The sequence below is a fragment of the Falco rusticolus genome, chromosome 10 (genome assembly GCF_015220075.1).
Source record: "Falco rusticolus isolate bFalRus1 chromosome 10, bFalRus1.pri, whole genome shotgun sequence".
In the NCBI taxonomy this organism is placed as follows: Eukaryota; Metazoa; Chordata; class Aves; order Falconiformes; family Falconidae; genus Falco; species Falco rusticolus.
The window spans coordinates 9,613,332-9,629,462 of record NC_051196.1 but is presented as its reverse complement, the minus strand read 5'-3'; the positions used below and the strand labels follow the sequence as shown (position 1 = coordinate 9,629,462).

Sequence of the window (16,131 nt, the reverse complement as noted above, 5' to 3'; positions counted from 1 at the left end):
AGGCACACGAGAGAGTTAAAGTGCAGTGGGGAAGAGAGAGAACACCAGAGGAGTGAGGATTATGATAATGTATCCCAGCATAACAGTGAAAAAGCAATTTTAGTTTTCTCTTGTCTTCCTCCACTCCACTTTTCATTTCATAAGCCTTTTTTTCCTCCCAACCGCCTTTTTTTATGCATTCAGTTAATGTTCATAATCTACAACATCCATATAACAAATCCCTGCTACAAAACCCAGCTCCAGAATATGGAAAGGTATCTCTGCAATATCTGCATATGCCTTATGATTTAGTAAAAGTTTTGAGGTTTGTTTAAATTTAGTGAGAGGAGATGATTAGGGACAATAGATACCAAAGGTCATCAGATTGCTTTCCTGGGAACTGAGCTCATGACTTTTATCTCAAAATACAGAAAGCTGCCTCTTTGGGGGAGCTAAAAAAACAGCTTCATAACTTGAACTGTTGGGAAGAGCTTATCTGCAGAAGGGATAATCTCTGCTCAAGAGACAGATAGTTTTTGATTCATGTGTATGCAGACCCAGACATCAGAGCTTCAAAAATAATTACCTATTCAGGGTAATGCAGATTTTTCTACATGTATTTGGCCGTCTCTTCCCACAATATAAAATGCTGCGTTGCTTTTGAGTGCCTTTGGAATTTCCAAACAAAAAATGTGATCATTGTGGGTGACAGGGAAGGAATAATAGAAGAAAATCTACTTGTACTAGATAATAATGAAGATCATACCCTCACAACTACTAGGATTTCAGCTAAGAATCTGACTAGAATGCAATCAAAAATGTTAAAAAGTTAAGTTTTTCCATTGATTTCTAACCAGGTGTAAGAAACCTGTTCTTGTAAAATGGCGTGTAAATACTGTCGGTTCTGATGTTTTGCTACTGCTTTCTTGAAGGACCCTCTTACTATTAAAATATATTTTAGCCTGCATCAAAATGCACCAATAATAATGTAGTTCTTACACACATCTTTCTTTTGATTATTTCCATTCCCTAAACCTTAATGATAGGTAAGAAATACTAATTGAATTACTTTCCTTATGGGACATTTTAGTGCAAGATAAGTGGCAGTGGTATTTACTAGGTTATGAGGTTAATATTTCCTCAGCACTGGTTGATATAATGTCTTATTACAGTAATGTAGTTGGGAGCAATCCATATTGAAGCCTGTGATACATACAAATGTTAAGAAATTATTTTTTCCGTTATCTAGAGTGAAACAAGTGAAATAATTTGCATAGCATGACACAGCAGATCAGTATCAGCACAAGTATAAAATCGGACACTTATTTTAATGACCCATGCAGTAGATTGTAGTGCCTTAAGCTTAACTGCCTGAAGTAGAACTTTCAAAAACAGCACTGTGATTTAAGAGAACAAATATCATAGATCTTGTACTCCCCTGTAATTTAAGTATTCAAAAAAATAACCATTTAGGAATGTTATCACTTAATTTTCTCCCTGACTTTAATGTGAGGCTGGCGGTATTTCTGTTCTGTTGTTCCTTTTCCTGTTTTGTTCCAATTAAATTTTAAAAGTGGACTGCTTATGTATTTGTATAATACCTTGCACAAAGGGGTCTCATCTGGGTTATAGTATTATACAATAAATCAATGTGACAAAACCAACCAATTTCTAAACAGCATAAACTTGAATACCTCTAACTTTGTATAAACTTGTACAAGAAGACTTCTAAAGGGGATCAGTCTAGAATATTGTTACCAGAGACAAGAAAGCAAGTTTATTTTTCATGTATTAAAGCATCTGGGGTTTTTACTGTGAAGTCAGAGTTTTAACACTAGCTTCAGTAAAATCAAGGCTTAGATGAAGAGACAGGGAATTACTGTTCTACTGTTGAGGAGTGTAGCTTTGGTAGTAGGAGATTCTAGTTATAAATGAAATTTTATTTTAAACATGATCAGAAAACTGTTGGGAGCAAAGATCTAATGAACTATTAATAGTTACTGTAAAAAAAAAAAAGTTAATCAATTATGTGCTGTTATAAGCAACCCATTAGGCCTGAGGCACATTAGCCATCTTTTTTTCAAACCTTTATATCACTTACAGATGTACTGACAGTCATTAGTAACAAGTACTGTTCATATTTGTTTATAAAAGCAGTTAGTTGTTTGTTAATATTTTATAAACTTCTATGGACAATATGACTTATTAATGGTTGTTACTCATCTCTTATCTGGATTGATTTCAGATAAGTTTTGCTTTAAATCAAGAAGTCTAAGGCTAAGTCCTGGATTTTGCCTAAATTGCCTGGGCTGAAGAATTGTATTTTGTGACTACAGGCAGAGTTTACAAAGATTAAAGCAAGTCTGGATAACACTATCATTAAAGACTTCAGCAATACATACTTAGTGCTGTCAGTTGCTACCACATGCAAAGCTGTAACACTTCAGTAAAAAGATAGGAAATAAATGGTGCTGTAGACAAACGTTCATTGCGGGCCAAGCAGGATAATTGACTGTTGTGATGGAGCTGTACTGGTGTATTCTGTCAATATTTTGTCTTTTATAAAGCTTGAAATTGTTTATTGACTGGTTTGTTGAGCAAACTTCCCTGTATTACTAAAAATATTTATTTTTCTTAAAACATAACTGTATACTCTTTTTTTCCATTCAAATACTTTGTTTTATATTTTCTAATTTCCAAATGAGTTCTCTCGGGATAGCCTCCTTTAGCGTTATCGCTAGGGAAATGGTTACAGTTTGACTGAAATGTCAGTGAATTGTCGGAGAGGCTTAGAAGACTAAGGAGGCAGGGTTTTTTTTGAGCTTCATTGGCAGAGTTTACTGCCACTTCTATTGGTGTTGGTTTTGTAAGTGTTTGAGTATCTGCAGTTTTTACTGTTTCTATGTGGTATCAACTGATGGAAAGGACAGTTGCCTGCCTTTTGTCTTGAATACTGGGTCTTGCTTATAATTAATTTAAAAATAACACCCCCAAACCCTAAGACAAATAATCTACTTGTATTTCTTTTAATATATTTAAATGTACGTTCAAGGTATCACAGGGTTTGAATGCTCATATGTGTTTGCTTCAGAGCAGTAGGTCCTGGTATCTGCTGTGCTTTCTGCACACACAGGATAACCCCAGTGTAATGGTCAGTTGTGGAGGGTGGCTACATACTATGGTATGGTCCACAACATTTGTTACTACTTGCTTTCAATGGATAAGTACTTAATTTAAGTATGTTAATTAACGGGTGCCTCATTGCTCCTAATACTGGTCATGCTAATGTTAGATTTCTGTCTTAAGACTATCAAAGTAAAATTACCTTATTTAGTACGAAAGTCCCTGTCTAATAGGAGTGGAAGAGTTTAATTTATTGTGTGCCTTCTCTCAAATCAATATGGCTTCATATTGAGAGGAGTTTGCCTTGTTAGTGTGTTTCCAAAAGTGTACGTAAAATTGAGGTGAAGAGAGGAAAGCAGCATGGATGTACTGAACTAGGTTGTGAGTTACCGATACTGCCCCTGACACTGGCGGGGTGTGCTCTGACGGAGCGTACGGCTGTGGAAGTGGAGGAGAGGGATGGATGGATATTGGGGAGCTTGCTGGTGTGGGTGCAAGCATCAGTTAAGCTATTAAGAATACAACCTCCTCGGGGAGGGGGGCACGCCAGCAGGCTGAAAGACAAACATACTCTAATAGTGGGTGGTCGCTGTATCTGGAGCTGTGGAACCGATAGCTCCGAAGAGCCAGAGGCACGTCTCCGGTTTCACCCCTCCAGGCAAATGGATGACTGTCCGTGTGAGCATCTATCTTGATGATACCGGCTGCTCCCTCCAGCCAAGCGTTCACCTAGCAGCAAAGGGGAACTGGCTGCTGCTGCTGCTTCTTCCTGTGTAGGCTGGAAATCCTTTGCAGCCAGCTACAGAAATAGCACGGAGGCCGCCGTCCCCGCCCTCCCAGCACGGCGGAGGGGCCCCGGCGCCCGTGTGTGTGCGGGGAGCAGGTGGGCCCCGCCGTAACCCCGCCCCGCGCGGCTCCCCGTCGGCCATACGGTGATGGCAGTAACCTCCGTGCCAGAGCAGGCGCTTTATTGGAGGAGGGGGCTGTCAATCGGCGGCCGAGCAAGCCCCGCTCTTCGGCAGGCTGCTCCCGGGGTCTGATTCTGGAGCTGTGGCCGGTTGCGATGGGAAGCGGCGGCGGAGGGAACAAAGTTTGCAACACTTGGGCACTGGGCTGCTCGCGTCCTTGATGCCCGTGGCAGGAGGCGGCGCCTAAAAGCAGCGGGCAGCCGGGCGGCTGGCACGCCTTGCCGGGCTGCTGCCGGCACTGCTATCGCAAAGTTTCAGCTATTTTAATGTACTAAAATCCAGGATTCTTAATTATCAGCCCTCCCCACCCCCACCTCTCCTTCTAGGTAGGCGACAAATATTTTTATTCTGTGGATTAGAGAACTTTTTGCATGGAAATTTACTGACTTCGGAGTGGTCTCCGTTTCGGGGAAAGGGGGGAACGGATTTATTTTCATCGCAGTTGATTTTTGTTTTTTTGGATCACAGGATTTTTGGAGCTATATGGAGGGATCTCAGGATGGTGTGCACCAGGAAAACCAAAACTTTAGTGTCCACTTGCGTGATTTTGAGTGGAATGACTAACATCGTCTGCCTGCTGTACGTGGGCTGGGTCACCAACTACATTGCCAGTGTTTATGTGAAAGTGCAGGAGCCGATCTCTGAAAAAAAGTTAGAGGAAGACAAAGGGGACACTTTAAGGATTATAGAAAGACTGGACCATTTGGAAAATGTCATCAAGCAGCACATCCAAGGTACCACCTTATCCCCGCTTGCCTTCCCTCCTCACCGCGCCCCGCCGATTGCCGTGTGCGGTCTCCATCCCCTCCCGCCGCGTTTGGTGTGTGTGTGTGTGTGACATTTCTGTCGCGACCGGGGAGAGCCATTCCTCAGCCCGGAAGAGCCGGGGGCTAAGCGGAGGCTGCGGTGCGTGTGGGAGTCCCCGGCGGTCCCCTCCCGGCGCCTGGCGAGAGGAGCGGCGGAGGCGGGCGGCGTGGGGGGGCCCTGCCCCGCTCCCCTCCCTCCCGCGGGGCGGCGTGCCGGGGCCGCTGGCTGCGGGAAGTCGCCCCCATGCCGCGGGGAGCCGGCCGTGGGCGGCGGGGCGCGGCGGAGGGCGCCGGGGCGGCTCGGCCCGGGCAGCCGGGCGCTGGGCAGCGGCGGCAGCCGCGCCGGGCTGGGCTCGGCCTGGTGCTGTAATAAACCTGACCTCAGCTCCGTGCCTGTTTGTGCCTTGCTGAAGTAGGGGTCCGCGGGGAGGGCTCGGCGCGAAGGGCACGGGAGCCTCTTTCCCTCTTGCTGTTATCGACATTGTTTTGTATTTGTTGTTTTTCTTTTCCAAAATGGGTTGCTGCGAGGGGATTTTTCGTTCTCCTCCCCCTGTAAACCTGACTCCGTTAATCTGTGCTGAGAGTCTGTGTGTGTCCGGGTGTGCTGAAGGTTTTCCCTTAGTGCTGCTATAATGCTGGGAGCCACTTGGGATTATAACTGGGGCAATCTCTCATTTGTGTAATGCTTTTTTAATTTGATCTGTTTTTGATGGGAGCTCTAGGAGAAGGGTTGAAGTGAGCAAACGGAGAGGAAGAATATGATTGTTTCCTGGGAGTTTGGGATTTCACATGACTTTGCTTTGCTGGGTGATCTTTAGTGTCTTCCTTTGTATTTTCATCATCTGCATGGCATCATACAGTCATTCCCACAGTCTGCTAAAGTGGGTTGGATAGTAAGGAGGCTGGGGGTGGGGGTAGGTGAGAGCTCTTACCAAATCTACAGGGACCATCTTTTCCTGCTTTCTATGTAACCTCTACTGAGTGTTCAAATCCCAAATCTAGTTTCTCCTGAATCTGAAAAGGGAGAGCAAGCTATCTGGCAAAGGATGCCTATCAGTGCAAAAAATCTCACTTGCTTCCATGCAGCTTTTGCCAGCTGGGCTTCTGGGAACATGAAGACATTTGGAGCAGGCGGGGTGGCTAATCCTGTGTGAATTGGGCTTCCCCTGCTTGTCAGTGCTTATAAATTTGCAGCACTATCAAAGCCCAGCTATTTTTCTATGACTTGTATTAATAATTTTTTAAATATGATGTATCACCGTTCAGTTTGTGTATGCCTTCGTTTCTTAGATAGTCTTGTCATCTTGAGTAGATCAGTGAAATACTACTGTTTTTTTTCCTGAAGGATGAGTTACAGCAGCTCCTTCAAGTTTTAGGTTCTCTTATGGAGTCCCTAAATTTCTCTTGATTCCTGAAATGGATTTTGAAAAGAAAATATATTCTTGTCTGTGTGCCAGTGGAGTGCACTGTGGAAGCATGTATGAAGGCAGGGATTTTCCACAAGGCGCTCTTAGGAGTTAGATATGTGAAATTAATTGGCTTTCCATATGAATTTGGAGCATAACTCCTTCAGGTTTGTTGTTGTGAAGCTCAGATGCTCTTACTTCTTTTCAAGGAAAATAACAATGTCCATATTGGCCTGTTTTTTGGTCGGTGGTTCTTCTCAGGGCAGTAGAGAAAAGATATACTTAAATCAGGGGAGACTGTAGCATGGCGTAGAGCATAAACTTTTTTTGTGACTTTTTGTGACTATGCATGAACCAAACCAGAAGATATTTTCTTTAAATAACATTGTGTGAAAGTTAAAAAGAATCTTCTAAAAATACTTGAGTGAATAGTTTGGCAATAAATACTAAAATATATTAAGGGGGGGAAAAATAAAGTTTACAAAGTTTTCATACCTTATTGAAACCACTTACTCTTTAAGGTAAATAAATAAATGAAATAAAAGGCACAGACCATTATCCCTAAGTGGATTTTCTATGCTTTACTTGCCATATCATAATAACTGGGGTTCACAAAGAATTCCTGTGGCAGATATTGCAGAATAAGATGTTATTTTAATCAGACTGTGCTTAGCACTGTGAAATGTTGTGAGTTCTGGGTCATGGTGCAAAACTCACTGAAGTCATTGGAAGGAATATCCCAAGCTTTACTGGGTTTGGGATGAGCTTGAAGGTCAGTTTTAAGAAATAAGTGTGAGATTCATTGCCATAAATTGGGTCAGCTGCCATAATGGCTCTGGACAAGGTTATAGGGGTTATCTGTAGTTTGTTGTTAAACTCTTCCTTGGACCACTTCTAGTTTTATGTTGGAGAGAGGTGTTAATAGCTCAGATGTTCTCCAGTGCTGCGCAGGCATGAAATTAGCATGGGTAATAGAATTGCATTCTGTAGGATATCCTGCAAATACCAGAGAGCTTTAACTGCCACATTTTACACATGGGGTTACGGTAATATTTCATTTTAATTTGTTTTCTGATTGAATTGTTTAGTTAGATGCCATCTGGGAATTCTTTTAGCATATAAATTGCAGTCTTGTAATATTTTATCAAGTGTCCTGGAAATGAGAAGGAGTAAAAGGTGCCCTCATATAAAACACTTTTTAAAGTATGTATTTTTAGATATGTTCATGGGAAGAAAAGTATCAGAGTGAAAAGAGATTTTCAGATATGAGAACTTTAGAGACAATGAAAGTATGCATGTCTCATGTTTGGAAAGAACAGTATGGAAAGGGAAATATTGGTACAATATCGGCTAAGAATAGAAAAGTTTGAATGCACATATATGTACCTGCCATATTGCACATCTTACACTGCTGTGTATTCATGCTGCTTCTGCAAACGTTGAAGGATAATAATTTCTCTGCACACTTTCGCTGGATGCTAGAAATGGAGTAAGAGCATGTATGTCTGCTCTGCCTGTGTGGTTCTTCTCTGCTTCCTTCTTTCCTCAATATGTGTTGTGTAGCCTATGGGTGTGCTGCACAAGAGTCATGCATCTGTATACTGACTTCTGTGGTAGGACACTTTGGGGCAGGACTGGCAGCACTGCAGTCTAGTTGGGCAATATGGACCCCAGGAAGAAATATTTGGTGGAGTGGAGGCATGATGCTGGAACTTGAGCTCAAGCCTGGAAATCATGAATTCTTGGCTTATGGCCTGCCACAGTTTACAAGATAGTTTTGGTCAAATCATTTTACCTTTTTACAATGATGATAACAACCTGCATGCTTTTCTGTGGCAGTGCGTGGTGGTGATTTGGTGTTAATTATATTTGAATGCTACCTTGCTAGTACTACAGAGATTCTTCTCTCCCACCCACTCCCCTATGTTTTATGCTCTGAGAACATATCTACTGAGAAACTCAGTTTCCAGTTCCTTTTGAGTTTGCCAACAAGGTGGTATATTTTTTTGAGATTAGTTTTATGTGTGTGTTTTGATGTGTGTGAAAGAAACCAAGGAAAAGAGCAGATGGATAGTTTTATGCAAAGTGCAGTCTTTTTTTATGTCTACCAAAGGTGTGTGGCACATGTATAATCTAGTTCTGTTGAGCTTTTTTACCAGAAAGAATACCTTAAAGGACTAAGGTTAATGAATATCGTGTAAAATGAAATATCTGTGGTTCCAACCTAGAATTCGAAATCAGTTTTTCTCAATTTCATTTGAAAATAGTATGTTATGTTGAGCTCACAAGAAACATACTGGTTCAAAAAAAACCAACCCCACACTCTCATTTTATTAAAATCAATACAAGAGTGCTCCAGACAGATCACAACACCTTGTTCATCTTAATAAGGCATCATGCATTGGCTCTGTCACTAAAAAACTGCCCTAAGTTGCATGTGCAGTTTGAAGCGCACATGAACAGGCAGGCTGCTTATAATCAGATACTTAGTTTGTAACAATGACAAGTCAAAAAACGCTAGCCATAAGGGAGCAATTTATTTTTTTCTGCAGCCTAGCTTTAGGCCATCGTAGGTGGTGAGTTTAACCTGTTTCTTGAAAAGCTATGCAATGGTTAAGCTGATATCACTTAAAACACCTCATGTGTACCATCCTGTTTGTTGTATTATGCAATGTCATGTTAACTTCCTAGTTCTAATAAATTACATGCAGTTAATAAATAGAGTAGATCTGAGTTAAATTTGAAAACACACAGTTTGTTTCTGGATGAATTGGATTCCTGGTTAAGATCAATGGATGATTACTAAGACATCTGTGTTGTACTAGGTTTTTGGTTGCTCATCTTTGCAAGCTCTTGCATCTGTTATAAATGGAATGTCAAGCACTGTGTGGACTTATTTGGTAAAATTTGTAAGAAGGGAAATGTATGTGTTATCTCTCAGCCTGCTGCTTAGAATGATTTGCTCTGTGGATTTACTTCAGCTAATGTTAGCTATCCCATAGCTGGATATGCAGTCACCCTCTGTGGTTTAGCTGGGGAAGAGAGAGATCTCCAGTGTGAGATAAATTCCCTGGTTCGTGTACAGGTGTTAGGGTGGAACAACTTGCTTTCAGAAGTTGCATATTTTGAGGTTTGGGAGAAAAGTCAACCCAGATTCTTAATTTTAGCCATCTAAAGGTTTGGGTAAGTAAATTCTGGTTTTGATATCTACCCTTTATTTACTTCTTGATCTCAAACATGAGGAAAAATGTTGGTATATAAACCTCTGGTTTGTGATGGCTATCCTTTGCAGCCATCTAGATGGCTAGACAGCTTGGGTTCATTAAAGTCAAGCTCCCTAGGATTTGCATGGGCACTTCACCGTGTATCAGACTTGCGTTACTTTCCTTTTGGGAACGATTAATTGTTACCCCCCCCAGCTTATTTCCCTAAAGCTCAAAAGCAATTACGCATGTTTATCACTCACTGCAGTGTATTTATTCTACTGAGAAACACATCAGCAGTAGACAGTAGTCCTGGGAACACAGCTCTTGCTCTGCTACAGAGGGCACTATATTTACAGTCTCTGTAGAAGCAGAGAGACCTGCTGTCCCAATGTGACTAATTGTAAGAGAAGGAACTACTTGGATATGTAAGACATGCAGGATTAATCCCATTATTTTTTCTCCTTAGGCTGTGACTTCTGAAGTCACTCTAGATTGTTGCATGTCGGTACAGATTAATTTGAATTTAACTGTCATGTTCTTCCATGCTTAGGAATGGGTGCCTTAAAGAGAACCTTAATATAGTGATTTCAGCTGGAAGACTTAAATTGCTGTAAATTTGCAAGCATTGCTGGAGGTGCAGGTATTTCAAGGGCCATGTACTGAAGACTTAATGATGTTGCTTATGTTGACCACAACTTGGTAACATTATTACTATTTCTCATGGTTTTAATATCTTTAGTTCTTTTCTAATTATAGTCTTTCTTGGTGGCTCTTCCACCAAGGATGTATTTTGCTATGGTTAGGATGCAGTGACCGAAACTGGGGACTAGTAATCTGGCTTTATTGAAGTAACTGTATTTTATTACTGGAGATTTAATGATTCTTTTAATATTAAAGTTGTTTTTTCAGAGTGAGTTCTCTTGTCTTCTTGATTGTCAACTAGATTGCTCTATGAATTCTTCAGTTTTATACAATGGGAATAGCATGCCAGTTGCTTTTTTTTTTTTTTTTTTTTTTTTTTTTTTTTGAGATTGTGTCTTTTGAGCCAGAAACAAGAGAAGTTTTATTTGGCTACAAAGTGATGACGAGTGGTAGCTTTGTAATCGGAAAGGGGATTGACCTGGAATCTGTTTCCTTCAGTCTAGACAATTTCTGTAGTTCACATGAAAGTCTTCAATGAAAGGTTAAAAAATGAATTGGGAGCAGAGGCTGGAAACTGACTTCTCTGCCCTCCACAAGTTCTCTTATTGTGAAACTAGAGAATTTTGCCTTTTCTCTCTGAAAAAGTTCATTTTTGTTGACGTTTTTTATCTCTGCATAATGGCCCAGCTTCATTGGGAAGAGTGGATTGCATACTACAATCTTTGAGCGGATGATTTATGGCTGTGTGGAGATGGAGACAGCTATTCTGCTTAAGGTTCTGGAATCAGCTCAGTGCTTCATTTATGCTGGCTAGGTGTCACTTTGGAAAATGTTGCTCTGATTGACACAAGCAGCCTTCAGCTGTGCAGAAATTCAAACGTAGGTCTTTTGACTTTCTGCTAGACTGTTACGCCCATTTTGTTATTAACAAGTGATCTTATCTACATGACCAAACTATGGATAAATACATGTGAAAAAATAAATACACATGAATAAAGCAAGACCTATGCATAGCTGCTGGAAATTCTGTATTATACGTGAGATCAGCTCAGTCCCAGTATCACACTCTCTTACGGCAATATCTGCCTTAGCAGTCCAGTGTAAAAAACACTCTTCTACTTGGGCATACCATAGCCTGGGATTGATTTTGATCTGCCAATTAACTGTTCTGCACACAAGGGCAGGCAAAGAGAGCAGTGGGAGGTGTGACGTCTCTCAAGGCCTAAAACTCAAAAGAGCCTTTGCTTAGAGGAGCCTGGTGCTGAGGCCACCGTATGATGTGATACATCTCTTTGTTTACTGGGTGAGAAAAAGATGGCTGTATGTGTACACAAGGTACAGTGTCTGTATTTCTGAAACATATGCAAGAGTGTTACTGTACACGTTTTGAGAGGTGGCTCCGACACGCTAGTTATACTCTCAGTGTTTAAGGAACAGGACAGAACTCCAGAATCACATCTCAGTGTTTGTTTGTGGCTGAGGTAGTTTATTTTTTTCTCTTGCATGAGCTGAGTGCTGATGAAAGGGTCTAGCGCTCTGCAGCCAGTAGTACAGGATCTGGACCTACAAGTGCATGTGTGCAAAATACAGGGCTTTCTTTCCATTGTATTACAAAAGGAGACTACAAACACTTGTAGAGCTTGGCATGGGCTGTGTGGTTTCTCCATTGTCCATAGAGTCAATAGGTTGATGTCTCTACCTAACATTGCTCCCTTGCCTGGGACCAGCCACAGAAGCTGTTTAGTTTAAATCTGTGTTCAGCAGAAAGGTCTTGGTGTCAACATTACACTATGAAAGATGCATAAGCTGCAGTATGATGAGGCAAGCTAGTATTACCTATCTGGATGTTAAAGACATGATACATAAAGAAAATCTACTGTCATTTTAAAAAGTGAATGTTGGGCTCAGATCTTGAGACAGTGGTGGCAGTTGTGAAGGTGGCTTAGCTGCCTTCCCAAGGATGATGGGGAATCCTTGGTTGCCATTAGAACAGCCCAGGAACTTGATTATCAGCTCTTAGTGAATGGATTGTGGCAAGGGACGTAATGGGGCATTAGCTGGTTGATGGCTGTCCTCATTTATTGCAGCCATGGGATTATGTTGTTAGCTATGCTTGGCCTGGAGATTGGAGGCTGGACTTAGGGCAGCATGCTGTGGTGTTTTGGGATTGTCCCTGAGTCCAGAGTAGATGTTGTGTAGCTGCTTTTTATAAGTCAAGTAATTTATTGGTCCACAACTAGCAAAACTACTTCTTTAATGAAATTATTTTTTTGTCTAATGCAGAAGTGAAAACTAACTTCAGATCTTGTCATGCCCCCTGAGATGAATTCTTTTTTCTCTGTCTGCTATATTATTTTCCTTTTAAACCCCCCCCCCCTTTTAAAAAATAAATATTTAAAAATGTTATAGTCTTCCTTATTTTGTTCACTAAGCCATATTATGACGAGAGTCCAATAGCACTTCCATCATCTGTGGAGGAATCTTTCTGTGCTGCCCTTCGCCTTCCAGTGTTCTGTAGCCTCTTCAAAAACTTCTGGGCTCCTTTATTTTAGGGACTTGAGAAGTAGCTCAGAAACAGGCTGTTTGGTGGGACAATGTGGACAGATACACTGAGTAGTCACTGAAATTGCCAGATAACCAGAAACTTAATGCTCTGTCTCCATGCTGCTGTTACCATTAAATCTGACTACAGTTGTCCAATGCAGGATGTTCTCTGTGTAACAACATTGTTTCCATTTTCTTTGTAAATTTCCTCTGCTCAACTGATGTTTTGTAACCAAGGTGCTATTTTTAACACCATATCTGAGTTTCCTGAGGCAAAGGCTGGTATCTTTAGGAGCCAAAACCATGACTGTAATTATTACAGCTCTCCAGCACCTTCTATACTTGGCTTTGAAAATGAACAAATGAGAATATTCTGATTTCTTTATAATAGGAAGATGGAAGTTCCAAGTTGCTACTTTGAAATGCCTTTAAAATGCCAGAATGTGTCTTCTGAAGTCCATAATGGATTCTTAGTATATTCTTCATTTAAATTATGTTTTTAAAAATTTATTATTTCTATGACAATAACACTGTGTGCAGGTAGCTGAAGTCCCAGCTGTCTTGTGATCAGTGCTGTAGAAATGTGTAGCAGAACCCTTGACTTGGAGATTTTTTTTTCTCCATGGATAACATTGGCCAGAGCTGGGCAGAGGAGAGGCATATAGAGGGATGATATGGGCAAATTTATACAGACTGTTGGTGGCAGTTTTGACTCATTGCTGGAGCTGCTCAGATGAATCAGACAGAAGGTCTCTTTTCCCATTAGTAACAGCCCAGAAAGACTGTGAGAATCCTGCAGTAGGCAACCGTCACCATGTTGTGTAGTAGCCATGTCTGTTCTCCCACTGTAGATCTTGGCTTCACTGATAAGGATGAGAGACTGATGTGAGCTCTGAAGTATGCAATTAGATATCCATGCATGTTATAATTGGCGTATCTTAAATACCACATAATTGCCAAATTCTCTGCCTGTATCTTGAAAATTTATGGTCTCAGTGACCTTGTCAGTAATGTCAGTGGGGGTGTAGAAATCCTATTGTATTTTCGTATTGCTATTTCCTTCCTCCTAAATGAAACCCCTTATTTTAAATGTGAATGTTTGAATTTTCCTTTTATTAGAGCTGTCACAGGTGATCTGTGAGAAAAGAGGATTTCTATAAGCAGCTTTCTGAAGAATGTAAGAAAAAGAGATAGTGTTTCTGTTTTTTTCTTCATAAATAGATGGTCATTCTAGGCTTCATTTTAGGGGGATGATACAGATTTTTAGGCTGTGTTACTTGTCTGTATGTAATTTGGATCTAGCTAGAGATGTTTCATGAATCGTGCAATTAATGCAGTGAATTACCTGTCCCTGCTTTCATGGTGGAGTCAAATTCCTTTGAAGCTTTTCTTTCTGCATCGAGTCATGACTTGCCAAAGGTTTTGCAAGAAGGTTTGGCATGCTGTAGGTGAAAGAAAAACTGTCAGATAAACTTTTCCAGCACAGCAGGCTCAGTGAGTCTGTACCCATCCATTACAGTATTATCAATGCAATAAAGTTATGGTTAGAGAAAACACCTTTTGGGATTTCTCTGTGCACAGAATAAATAGGTCTTGCAGAAGAGAGCACAGAATAGCTTTTAAAATAACTTTGTTCTATTTCTTTTTTTCTTTTTTTTTTCCTCTGAGGTATTTATAATTTTACCAGCTGTATATTGTATGATCACACGATGCCAGCATTTCCTTCTTCTACTTGTGCTAACAGGAATACTTTAAGTTGCCCAGATGAAGGATGAGGGAGTAGTATGCTGTAATTCTTAAGGTATTTCTGATTAGAAGACATGTTCACTTCACGTGTAGTTATTTGGAGGATGAGAAGAGTCAGGGAGGAGAGAAGTATAGGAAAAGCTAAAGGCTGCAGAAGTATACCTGAATGTTTTATCCCTTTTTAGTTAATATGAAACTACAGTTATTGACTGGAAAGTCTCAAGTTTCTACTAGTGTTTCTGAAACAGGTGGAACTAGTGTTACTGAGTTTCCATGGAGTGGAAAGAAGTGATGCACCATTTCTGATTCTATTCTGAAAGCTTTTTACTTTCTTGTTGCTCTTAAAACCAGTTTCATGTAATAGACTATTACAAATATTTGCTTGTTAAATGAACCAAATCTAGCATTCAAAAATGCAAGACATATGTATTTATTTAGTTTATATAGACCTTTTAAAACATATAGTATCTTTAATGAAGTAAGAAATATTTGGCTTGATTACAGTCAGAATATCATAAGCAAGGTACTGGTCTTGGCACCAAAACTGTACTGCTGTTGGTTTTGAAAATTTATAAACATGTGTTTTTCTTATGCCTCTGGTTTTTCAAGAGGCAGTAGAGTTAGTAGAGTTAGACTTTAGAACATGATGTCGGCCATAAAGGACTATGACATCATTAAACTTAGATGTAATTGAGATATTTCAAGCCTTTGTTTAGCTAATATTTTCACATTGTTGTAAAGCTGTGTAAGTTTAAAATTAATTTCAAACAGTTAGACACAAACCAAGAAAACCAACAGTAAAAAAGCCCCCACAAGTTCCAAAGGGATGTATAAAGCTATACATAATGCCGGGAAGACTAGTGAATTTATGCAGTCAAACTAGCAAGGCCAGAAAAAGCAGTAGCAGAATGATGACAGAAGACTTATGTTTGGATAGATCATTCCCACTTGCAGCTTTCATTTCTCTAAACGCAGGCATCGTAACAGGAATGCTTTTAGCATAGAAACATTTTAATCTCATTGATTTATTGTTATACTTCATAGAAGTGCAATTCTGGCAACATGCATGAGTTTTTCAGCACAGCTTATGTCTTTCTTACGTGAAAACTTTAAAAGCACCCTGATAGTACTAATTCTACTACTCTATTTTCATTTAAGTACTGAGAAAAAAATTGCATGCAAATGAATATGGAAATATATATACAAATATTTAATATATAAAAATATTCTCTTTATAATAATATCTCTCTATAAATGTATGTATGTTTTTTTAGTGGTTATGCTAAGGATCCATATGTCTCATCTTGAAGGTGGAAAGGGTGTTCACTATTGCCTGATACGGGCTGACATAGAAGAGTTTGTAAATGGTAATACAAGCACTGAAGCAAGAACATTATTAGAGAAAATAGGAGCATGTTTGCACAATATCTCAGTATGGTGGCAACAGGAACAGACCCCTGCAGTCTGGAAATGCAAAGGACAGACGTATTGCCTGAAGTGTGTTAGAATCAGGTTTTCAAACAGTTGTTAGTGCTCTCTGCAGTAAATGAGTAATAGCTTATGGCTAGAGTGAACCCTGCACATTTCCTGACTTATTAGTGGAGATTCTTTTCAGGATGACTGACTTCTGTAGAAGCAGGTAGAATACTGGGTCGTAGGGAGAACAGGGAGCCACACTATTGATTTCTCATTTGAAGAAGTAAGCAAAGGT

At 40.2% G+C, this 16,131-nt stretch overlaps 1 protein-coding gene across 5 annotated transcripts in view; it reads left to right on the top strand.

The window, feature by feature from the left end:
• GALNT18 (polypeptide N-acetylgalactosaminyltransferase 18) overlaps positions 1-16,131 on the top strand; it is a 263,582-nt gene that overhangs the window by 24,636 nt on the left and 222,815 nt on the right. For 2 of the 5 annotated variants that reach the window (XM_037401735.1, XM_037401736.1), the window contains exons 1-2: positions 4,043-4,396; positions 4,539-4,804. In XM_037401735.1, the coding sequence (XP_037257632.1) occupies positions 4,570-4,804 (235 nt within the window). In that variant the 5' untranslated portion in view covers positions 4,043-4,396; positions 4,539-4,569. Of the gene's footprint in view, positions 1-4,042; positions 4,397-4,538; positions 4,805-16,131 lie in introns of those variants that run through there. The other 3 variants (XM_037401732.1, XM_037401733.1, XM_037401730.1) reach the window with 2 other exon arrangements.